Here is an 11,530-nt window from a genome sequence, read left to right on the forward strand (position 1 = left end):
CTCATTATTACTTTTTTCAAAACAAACGTTGGTCTCTGTGTATAATTACTCCTAAATGATGGTGGTAATTGTTGAAGTTCAAGTTGTTTATTTGTCATATGGACAGGAACACATTGTGGTGTACTGTACACAGTACAAGGACATTCTTACTTGCATGTTCACCTCTAAACAATGCGACAATAATAGAAAAAGTAAAAAACTAAGAAAATAAAAATTGAGCTCAATGGAATAAAAATTAAAAATTGAGCAGGAAAATGACTTCAAGGATGCTCAGGGATTACCCTTTAATGGAATAGTATTGTCTTTTCAGTAATGGTAGTGGCCCCCCTCTTTCCTGGTGTTTAGTGTGCTGCCCACTGTCAATTTCACTTCTGTGACCCAGCTGAGACCACATGATAACATGAGGATGTCCGTGTTTTGACATTCTCACTAGATGGCAGAACCATACAACAAGGTAGCATGCTAATGCAATACACAGTGGATTTAATCTGGTGAGTTTCTGTGCTGCTGTGTGTCCAACCGGAACGGGATGTTATGCCAGTAAATAAGGATCTACAAATGTAAAGGTCCCTCCCCTTGTCCTGGTGAGAGGTGAAAGGTGTTGTGGGCACTGGTGAGAGTCCCCTCTGATGGGATGTCTTGTAAACAGATTAGTTGGTTACAGACAGGGCTTTATAGGATTACTGGACATGAGCCTGCCTGGGGGAGGAAGTGGCCCCCTCCTGTAAGTGGGGTCGTAAAATGAGGTTGTAAAATTAGTGACCTGGTGCCTTAACTGGTTAAAATGATATAGGGATTAAAAACAGAGATTACAAAACACAGCCTAGCTACAATGGGGGAAAAAAGTATTTGATCCCCTGCTGATTTTGTACATTTGACCACTTACAAAGAAATGATCAGTCTATAATTTTAATAGTACGTTTATTTGAACAGTGAGAGACAGAATAACAACCAAAAAATCCAGAAAAACGCATGTCAAAAATGTTATGAAATGATTTGCATTTTAATGAGGGAAATAAGTATTTGACCCCTCTGCAAAACATGACTTAGTACTTGGTGGAAAAACCCTTGTTGGAAATCACAGAGGTCAGACGTTTCTTGTAGTTGGCCACCGCAGATCTTCTCCAAGTCATTAAGGTTTCGAGGCTGACGTTTGGCAACTCAAACCTTCAGCTCCCTCCACAGATTTTCTATGGGATTAAGGTCTGGAGACTGGCTAGGCCACTCCAGGACCTTAATGTGCTTCTTCTTAAGCCACTCCTTTGTTGCCTTGGCCGTGTGTTTTGGGTCATTGTCATGCTGGAATACCCATCCACGACCCATTTTCAATGACCTGGCTGAGGGAAGGAGGTTCTCACCCAAGATTTGACAGTACATGGCCCCGTCAAATGATGCGGTGAAGTTGTCCTGTCCCCTTAGCAGAAAAATACCCCCAAAGCATAATGTTTCCACCTCCATGTTTGACGGTGGAGATGGTGTTCTTGGGGTCATAGGCAGCATTCCTCCTCCTCCAAACACGGCGAGTTGAGTTGATGTCAAAGCGCTCCATTTTGGTCTCATCTGACCACAACACTTTCACCAGTTGTCCTCTGAGTCATTCAGATGTTCATTGGAAGACTTCAGACGGGCCTGTATATGTATTCTTGAGCAGGGGGACCTTGCGGGTGCTGCAGGATTTCAGTCCTTCACGGCGTATTGTGTTACCAATTGTTTTCTTGGTGACTATGGTCCCTGCTGCCTTGAGATCATTGACAAGATCCTCCCGTGTAGTTCTGGGCTGATTCCTCAACGTTCTCATGATCATTGCAACTCCACGAGGTGAGATCTTGCATGGAGCCCCAGGCCGAGGGATATTGACAGTTCTTTTGTGTTTCTTCCATTTACGAATAATCACACCAAATGTTGTCACCTTCTCACCAAGCTGCCTGGCGATGGTCTTGTAGCCCATTCCAGCCTTGTGTAGGTCTACAATCTTGTCCCTGACATCCTTGGAGAGCTCTTTGGTCTTGGCCATGGTGGAGAGTTTGGAATCTGATTGATTGATTGCTTCTGTGGACAGGTGTCTTTTTTACAGGTAACAAGCTACGGTTAGGAGCACTCCCTTTAAGAGTGTGCTCCTAATCTCAGCTCGTTACCTGTATAAAAGACACCTGGGAGCCAGAAATCTTTCTGATTGAGAGGCGGTCAAATACTTATTTGAGTTTGAGTTTATTTTATTTTTACAGGGACAGTGCACATTAATCAACGTTTCAGTAAAAGTACCGGTTTTAGCCAGCCGGCTAATTTTCAACCGCAGTCCCTGGGCAGGTTATTAAAAACAATTACAATATAGACAATCATTGAACAGTGAGCACACGCAGAGTAACATAGGACAAGCAAGACATAGCATACAGACAGAGCAACATAGGACAAGCAAGATGTAGCATACAGACAGAGCAACATAGAACAAAAGGCAACAAGACAAAATCCATAAAAACAACAAAGTGTTTCCACACCTCACAAGCTACAGACAACAGACAACATGGAAAGCGGCAATGCACAGCTAGGGATTATGTTCACAAGTCTGATTGACCTTTAGCCATGTCTTCATGCATTTTGTGAAAGTGTGATATGTGGTGCAGTTATGTGTGTCTGATGGCAGTGTATTCCAGACATGGGAAGCTCTCACAGAGAAAGCAGATTTGCTAAAGGTGCTTTTCCTTAAGGGAACTATACAGTCACCTCTCATGGCAGACCTTGTGGATCTGCTGCCATATGTTTGGGTTTTCTGTTTTACAAAAATACTGAGTGGAGGGGGAGCTAGGCCATTTAGGATCTTGAATACAAGACATGCGTCGGTGTATTGCACAAGATTTTCCCAACTCAGGAGCTCATGCTTTCTGAGGATGTAGCAGTGATGATTGCTATTGGGCTTCCTATCGAGCACTTTGAGAGCCTGTTTGTAGACAGACTGAATAGGTTTTAATGTTGTATATCAAGCTTGGGTCCAACTAGTCAAGCAGTATGTTAAGTGGGGTAGTATCATCGATTTGAAATACAGTTCTGCTACCTCTGTGGTCAAACAATTTCGTATAAATCGGAAATTAGCTAGGTTGAATTTAGTTATTTGAATTACCTTTTTCACATGCTTTTTAAAAGAGAGGTTGGAATCAAGTATGATTCCAAGGTACTTAAAATCAGATACCACCTGGAGCTTCTCCCCTGACACATAGACATCTGGCTCAGTAGCATCTGTTGCCCTCTTTGAGAAGAACATGCAAACTGTTTTTTTCACATTGAGATGCAAACACGAGTCACTGAGCCACTTTGTAACCTGGACCATTACAGTAGTGAGTTCTTGTGCAGCTTGTTGTTTGCTCTTTGCATGCACATATATCACTGTATCATCTGCATACATTTGAACTTCAGACCCAGTGCAGACGGAAGGCAGATCATTAATGTACAGGCTGAACAGGAGGGGCCCCAGTATTGACCCTTGGGGCACGCCCACATCATAGCTAAGAGTGGGCGACAGCTCATTGCTCACTCTGACACACTGAGTTCTGCCTTCAAGGTATGATTTCATCCATCTCAAGGCATCGGGGGAAAAGTTGAACTTGGACAATTTTGTGATGAGAATCTCATGGTTAACAGTATCGAAAGCCTTCCTTAGGTCCAGAAACACAGCCCCAACAACGCCCCCTTTGTCCATCTTGGACTTCACATTTTCCAGAAGAAAGCAGTTGGCCGTTTCTGTGGAGTGTTTCGCTCTGAAGCCAAACTGCATGGAGTGTAATGTGAAGGGGCTGTTGTTGAGGTGGGAAATCAGTTGTTCTGCTACACACTTTTCAACAACCTTCGACACCACAGGTAGTATACTAATGGGCCTGTAGTTACTCACGTCAGCAGGGTCGCCCGATTTAAAGATGGCCGTTATTATGGCTGACTTCCATACCCTTGGAAACACCCCCAGACCAATAGATGTGTTGGTGACCTTAGTAATGGGGCCAATGAGTGACTCTTTGTAGTTTTTAAGAAAGGTAGAGTCCAGCCCAAACACATCTTTGGATTTAGAGTTCTTTAGTGAGCTAATCACCTTGTTCACCTTTGACTCAGAAACCTCCCTTATGATGAAGACAGGTTGAGCGTCATTCACTAGCACTGAGCCCAATAAACCAGTGGAGGGGTTCTGTGTCAGTACCTTGACAGAGTCAATAAAGTAGGAATTGAAGGCTATTGCTATTTCGACTGCATCCTGTGTTAGATTGTTATTCACCAAGATTTCCCTCATTAAAATGCAAATCAATTTATAGCATTTTTGACATGCGTTTTTCTGGATATTTTTGTTGTTATTCTGTCTCTCACTGTTCAAATAAACCTACCATTAAAATGATAGACTGATCCTTTCTTTGTCAGTGGGCAAACGTACAAAATCAGCAGGGGATCAAATACTTTTTTCCCCCACTGTATGAGAAGAATGCATTTGACAAATGTTTTATTGTATTTTGCACTGGTTGGTGAAATGACTTACTGTGGTTCCATGCTGAGGTAGATGATCCCTAAATTCCAAAATTGAGAAAAATCCATCAAGCAACAACTTGAATGCTCTGGGTGGCAGATTGATCGTTGTAATACTGTTCTTATAAACAGCAGTTAATGGTCTAAGGGACCACTTTGTTGATTTGTCCATGCTGTCTGAATAACTGTCATGACTGAAATGACTCAAATTATGGTATACATTATGATGACAACTCACTCATTCACTAGCAGTAAGGAAGATGGTGTGGCATGGAATCGTCCGTCCCCCTCAATGAAAGTACAGTAAGTTTCACGACTCAGGAGAAGACCCAGATGCAGACAGTTCGAAGTAACAAACGTTTATTACAAAAACAGAGGGCAGGCAAACAACAGGTCAAGCAGAGGTCAGTAATCCAGAGCAGAGTCCGAAACGTACAGAACGGCAGGCAGTGTCACGTTGGTATAAAGGGATCGGGAGACAGGCGCAGGAATGCGTAATAGGGATTTTTATTGATCCAAATTACAGCATGCCATGTAAAGACATGGGGACGAAGACCAAACAAACACATATACAAAACACTGTGTAGAAACCCAAACAAAAGAGCGAGGAGTACCTTGAATAAATACACCGGGACAAGACCCGTAACATACACGCAATACAAGCGGCACGAAATCCAAAACACAGCACAGATACTCATACGACCAACGGACATTGAAACAATAATCGACAGCCCAATGGTGTGAACCAAAGGGTACATTTATACAATTACAATCAGGGAAATGGGGACCAGGCGTGCGTAATGACACAGTTCTGGAGGGATCAGTGACAGGCAGGTTCAGGACAAGCAGAGGTCAGTAATCCAGGGTAGTGTCACAAGGTACAGAACGGCAGGCAGAATGGTCAAAACCTGGAAAACAGGGACTAGAGCAAAAACAGGAGTATGGGAAAACTGCTGGTATGCTCGACAAGACGAACTGGCAACAGACAAACAGAACACAGGTATAAATACACTGGGGATAATGGGAAAGATGGGTGACATCTGAGGGGATGGAGACAAGCACAAAGACAGGTGAAACAGATCAGGGTGTGACAGTAAGTTGTTTTCAGTCATAAAGCATAATGGATGACGAAAGTAATTGCAGGCCCTTTTGTATTGCTTTGTGATTATTGCCATAATGCCATACCACAGTCTTTGGCACTGATCCTGTGTCCACTGCACACAAGAGGAAGCATTTGCACCACTCTGTTTCCACTGTTGGGATGAATAGGCGTCACTGACACCTGTCTTTCATTTAATATAATTTAGTGCCGCTCACGCTTCTAACACTGATGGCTGGGTGAGTCGACCTTCTTTCATTGCTGTGACCTCAGCAAACACATCATACAGCAGCACTCCTCACTAACGGCTAGAAAATATCCCAACACTATTACATCCAGAGCAGCAAGGGGAAATGCACGCATTTCTAACCAAAAGGATGGAATTAGGTGATCTGTGGCTAGAATTCGTTCAAACACACCATAGCAGTGTTTACATGGCTTTGTTGACATGTATGGTGGTGGTTGTCTCCCCTTTGTAGATGGGATTTAAAGAATTTGTCATGATAACATTTTAGGATGAAAAATCGGATCATGTTATAATTGAGCTTACTTTGTAGATTTGGTTCTAAATAAATGAGTGAGGGAAGTTTATTTCCTTGTGCCAGATTTACCCTTCCATGTGGGTTCAGTTGTTCACCTGGCAGGTTTGTGGATGAAGACTGACAGGGTGACAGTATGCCTTAATTGGGAAAAATGTACTCTGGAAGGCTTTGCCTTCTCTCCAATAAGTACCACCTTGAGAGAGATGATCAATTTAAGCAGGTGTAATAATACACTTAATGTAAAAAAACAACACTAATATATGGCTTTCAATTTGAGTCAAAAGTTAGCCCCTGCACTTTACATTTACATTTTTGTCATTCAGCAGATGCTCTTATCCAGAGCGACTTACAGTTAGTGCATTCATCTTAAGATAGCTAGGTGGGACAACCACAGAGGTGGAAGAACGGAGCACTCGGGTTGGGGTGTAGGGTTTGAGCATAGTCTGAAGGTAGGGAGAAGCAGTTCCTCTTGCTGCTCTGTAGGCAAGTACCGTGGTCTTGTAGTGGATACGAGCTTCGACTGGAAGCCAGTGGAGCGTGCTGAGGAGCGGGGTGACATGGGAGAACTTGGGAAGGTTGAACACCAGGCAGGCTGTGGCATTCTGGATAAGTTGCAGGGGTTTGATGGCACAAGCGGGGAGCCCAGCCAACAGCGAGTTGCAGTAGTCCAGACGGGAGATGACCAGTGAATGGATTAGGACCTATGCCGCTTCCTGTGTGCGGTAGGGTCATACTCTACAGATGTTGTAGAGCATGAATCTGCAGGAGCGAGTCACTGCTTTGATGTTTGCAGAGAACGACAGGGTGTTGTCCAGGGTCACACCAAGGTTCTTTGCACTATGGGAGGGGGACACCGTAGAGTTGTCAACCATGATGGAGATGTCTTGGAGTGGGCAGGCCTTCCTTGGGAGGAAGAGCAGCTTCGTCTTGTCAACGTTTAGCTTGAGGTGGTGGGCTGACATCCAAGCTGAGATATCTGCCAGGCATGCAAAGATGTGTGTCGCCACCTAGGTGTCAGAAGGGGGAAGGAGAAAAGTAGTTGAGTGTCATCCGCATAACAATGATAGGAGAGACCATGTGAGGATATGATGGAGCCGAGTGGCTTGGTGTATAGAGAGAAAAGGAGAGGGCCTCGAACTGAGCCCTGGGGGACAACAGTAGTGAGAGTATGTGGTGCAGACACAGATCCTCCCCATGTCACCTGGTAGGAGCGGCTTGTCAGGTAGGATGCAATCTAAGAGTGTGCAGAGCCTGAGACGCCCAGCCCTGAGAGGGTGGAGAGGAGGATCTGATGGTTCACTGTGTTAAAGGCAGTGGACAGATCTAGGAGGAGGATGAGAACAGAGGAGAGAGAGTCAGCTTTTGCAGTGAGGAGAGCCTCACTGATACAGAAGAGAGCAGTCTCAGTTGAGTAACCTGTCTTGAAGCCTGACTGACATTCTGAGAGAGCTAGCGAGAGAGTTGGTCAGAGACAGCACGCTCAATTGTTTTGGAAAGAAAAGAAAGAAAGGATACCAGTCTATAGTTTTTGATGTCAGAGTGGTCAAGTGTTTCTTGAGGAGGGGAGCGACTCTGGACATTTTTAAGTCAATGGGGAGGCAGCCAGTGGTCAGGGATGAGTAGATGAGGGAGGTGAGGAATGGTAGAAGGTCTCCGCAAAGATGGTCAGGAGAAGGGAGGAGGGGATGGGTTGATCGGGCAGTTTGTCGGGTGGCCGGATCTCACTAGTCTCAGGATTCTATCTGGAGAGAGAGGGGAGAAAGAGGTCAAGGCGTAGCGTAATTGTTCTGTGTCAGTGGGACCAATAGACTCAATAGGCTGAGTGAATGAGGAGCTGATGTCATCAACCTTGTTTTCAAAGTGGTTGACAAAGTCGTCTGCAGAGAGGGATGAGGAAGGGGTGAAGGATTAAGGAGGAAGGAGAAGGTGGAAAAGAGTTTCCTAGGGTTAAAGGAAGAAGGGGGGTTGCAGTGAGATTAGTAGGCGAACAGCCTCTAGTAAGGACTAGGTCAAGCGTATTGCCTGCCTTGTGAGTGGGAGGGGTCCGGGAAAGGGTGAGGCAAGGAGGGGAAAAAAAGAGGTGGAAAGAAATGAACCGAAGGTAGACGCAAGTAGGTTGAAGTCGCCTGGAGATATCAGGAGTCCTCTAGCTATAGATTGAGAGCTGCTGTCCAGTAGCTGGCCATGTTCACGCAAGCTTTAGTTCTGGGTTGTGACAAATGTTAGGCTGCGTTTACACAGGTAGCCCAATTCGGATCCTTTCCCACTTATTGGACCAATCATTTTGCAAAAGATCAGAATTGGGCTGCATGTGTAAACACAGCGAAAGTATGCATATGATGTTGTGTATTCTTATGAATAAATATAGTTAAATGAATCAACGTAAATTTCATTATTATACTGAAGTCATCCAAATTGAACATGCTCAGAAAGTTAATACATTATCATCTTTATTATATTTTTTAATAACAAAAACAGTACAAAAACATATTTATTAAAGATATGATTGGTTTCAAGGGTAAGACAGGTTCTGGTGGAGTAAGAGAATATATTACATGGTTTGATTAACACTCTGCACATATGACCCAAAGGGAAATGAATAGACAAACAGTTTCAGTAACAAATTAATCCAAATTGGTGTGGATGTAGCCTACTTTTCTCATTGTATGAAAACGGGCTTGTTAAGTCACTAGATCTACTGGCAGTCCAATGAAAGGATCCTCTTGTAAATCCTCAGATGTTTACAGTATACCTAATGCCCACTAATAGAGATAAGGAGGCACGTTTGAGCTGCTAAAGCCTGGTAGTCAGTGACGTCAGTCCATATACCGTCAGAGAGGAGAGGCTTGCAACCCAAACCTTCAGACATAATGTACAATAAATAAAACGGGAACATTTGCAGTAAAAATATCATCTCACACAGACAGAAGTCACACAATATTTGTTCTAACATTCATTAGCATGTAGCTAGTTAACGTTGAAATATTCACATATTAAATAACGTTAGGTATCTGAAATTAAAACATTGTAATAAAGCTTAAAGACTCCCTGCATTGGTCATGCATGTATGGTGTGCACTTTAGACTACCATCTTAGATATGCATGTAAATGTTTACATCACTTTATTTTACATTATAGTTGATATGTACAGCAGGAATCTAATATCTTACTCAGTAAAAAAAGGATTTACACATCAGCAGACTCAGTCCTCTGAGTCTGTTCCTCCAATAACAATGCAGGCTCAGTCCTCTGAGTCTGTTCCTCCAATAATAACACAGACTCAAGCCTCTGAGTCTGTTCCTCCAATAACAATGCAGACTCACTCCTCTGAATCGGTTCCTCCAATAATAACACAGACTCAAGCCTCTGAGTCTGTTCCTCCAATAATAACACATTCTGAGGAAAACCAATAGCTTCACTGTTGCGCCGCATCAGGGCATGGCCCCTCACAGGGTACTGCATCTCTGTGAAGGTCAGTGATGCCACCGTGATGGAACAGCGGCCCTGCACCTTGAAGCCAGACTTCTGGTAGAAGGGAACCAGGAAGTCCTCGCACATGAGCACTGCACGGCGCACATAGGGCAGGCAGCGTAGGTACTGCAGGTAGCGCCACATCAGGATAGGGCCCTTTCCCTGCTGCCGGAAGGTCCGGTGGACCGCCAGCACATGGATATGAACTGTGGAACCTTTGGGCTTGTGAAGAGTTAGGGCGTCCTGCAGCAAAGGAAAAATGCAAATGTAGCTCAAGTAAAGTTCATTCAATAATATGTATGGTGATGTAATACAGAGCACCTGATTTCGAAAAACTATCAGTGAGCTAATAAAAACACAGTAAGATATAGAGTAAATGACCTATGAATCAATAGGAAATTATATAACATCATAGAAGGTGTCTTACTAGGGTGAGTCTGTCCTGGTCCCATTGGGACCCAATGATGAAGGCTACTAGTCTCCCCTCCTCAAACCAGCCCATGGACAGCTCTGGACACAGCGTGAGGAAATGACGCACCTCATCAAGGTGGAGCGGGCAGTCTCCTGACACAGAGATAAAGGCTGGCGGAGGAAAAGAGAGAGACACGTTTTCATCATCCTTGGACTAACTGTATTTAAGAATGCCAATGCGGATCGGATCCGTATCAGTGCATTAAACCTATAACAAGGGATTAATACAAAGATGTTATGGAAAGCAAGAGACAGACTAGCGCGCCCAGTCAACGTGCGTAAAGCCCAAGGAGAGGCTGTTGGCACGAGTTTTACGCGCGACTTGAGTACCCCTGATAACGCTCATACATTGTATATTCGTGCCATTAATTCATAACACATAATACATACACACATTTATAACTGAATCTATGGACAACTTACCCTCTTTCTCGATTTCGAACACGCTGATGGCATCTTGCGTGTTGAGCGGTCGGAACTCGCTTGCTGGCAGTGTGTGTCTTCTTTGGCGCCCAGGAGAAACAGAAGGGGATAGTCGCGGTTTCAGGAAAGGCAGGGCGCCCACTAGTGACATTTTACAATTTTTATAACTCCAGTTGGATTACTTCGATATTCTTCTGTTCCTTCTATTGTTGTTTGTTTGCACAAGTCTTCTCTCTTGGCTGTTACACGAAGGTTAATCTTCAGTTTCCTCCTCTTGTTGTGACAGCCTGTGCACAGATGACCAAGAGGGAGTAGAATCCGTATTTATAGGATGTGGTCCATGTAGATGTGAGTCATTTTACCATTTAGAATATGAATAGTACGACGTCGGTGCTCATGAATGAAATAATATAATTTGGAGCGAGGGAGAGTGGAGAGCAATTAACTAGAACCAGAAATTAAGCGACCTGAGGTCAGCTGCTTTACGCACAAATGGCAGTGTTGTGACAACCTGTTTATTAATTTCCTAGAGAATTAATGTAACACAGAATAGAAAATGAACACACTGAATGTAATGAATTTACAATGTTTTTTCCTCTACCATTTGATATTTGTTTGCCATCATATGCAGATACTCATGCAGATACTCTGAAATGATATGGTAACCGACAAGAGCACTGTAACTGAAAATAACTTTGCTTTACTTACCTGATGCAATCTCATCCGAACACTCTCTCTACCTGCCTTATTGTCTTATCTCACCCTCTCTTTATCTCCTCCCTCCTCTCTCTCTTGCGTGCCCTGAAAGATGTCCACCTCTTCATTATAAAGCCAGTGATTATTACTATGTCACGTGACAGATTATAGAAGTTGTTTCCACAACTCGGCGTATTAGCTTCTATCGTCATCCCTTGAGTTTGACTGACACATGGCAAAGTGGATATTCTCCTGTATATTTGGGAGATATAGTAGGCATGGAGTAATTGTGGTCAACTCTTGCTCCAGCCAAGTTCTCTATACCGGTCTC

The 11,530-nt window shown here is 43.8% G+C and overlaps 1 protein-coding gene across 1 annotated transcript; it reads right to left on the reverse strand.

The window, feature by feature from the left end:
* Window positions 1–8,571: 8,571 nt before the first annotated feature.
* LOC106601410 (serotonin N-acetyltransferase) lies at window positions 8,572–11,298 on the reverse strand. The gene is made up of 4 exons (XM_014193609.3): window positions 11,212–11,298; window positions 10,504–10,790; window positions 10,037–10,191; window positions 8,572–9,852 (listed from the first exon to the last, which is right to left on the reverse strand). The coding sequence occupies exons 2-4, from the start codon at window positions 10,652–10,654 to the stop codon at window positions 9,325–9,327; spliced, it is 834 nt and encodes a 277-aa protein (XP_014049084.1). The 5' UTR covers window positions 10,655–10,790; window positions 11,212–11,298; the 3' UTR covers window positions 8,572–9,324.
* Between the last annotated feature and the right edge of the window lie 232 nt (window positions 11,299–11,530).

The sequence above is a fragment of the Salmo salar genome, chromosome 03 (assembly GCF_965601325.2).
Source record: "Salmo salar chromosome 03, fSalSal1, whole genome shotgun sequence".
NCBI classification, from domain to species: Eukaryota; Metazoa; Chordata; class Actinopteri; order Salmoniformes; family Salmonidae; genus Salmo; species Salmo salar.

Excerpts from the sequence above, each read along its gene's own strand:
- LOC106601410 (XM_014193609.3), bottom strand. The coding sequence starts at position 10,654 with ATGTCACTAGTGGGCGCCCTGCCTTTCCTGAAACCGCGACTATCCCCT. Across the intron at positions 10,192-10,503 it reads GTTCGAAATCGAGAAAGAGG|CCTTTATCTCTGTGTCAGGA; the intron begins GTAAGTTGTCCA and ends TTCCTCCGCCAG. Across the intron at positions 9,853-10,036 it reads ACCAGGACAGACTCACCCTA|GACGCCCTAACTCTTCACAA; the intron begins GTAAGACACCTT and ends CCTTTGCTGCAG.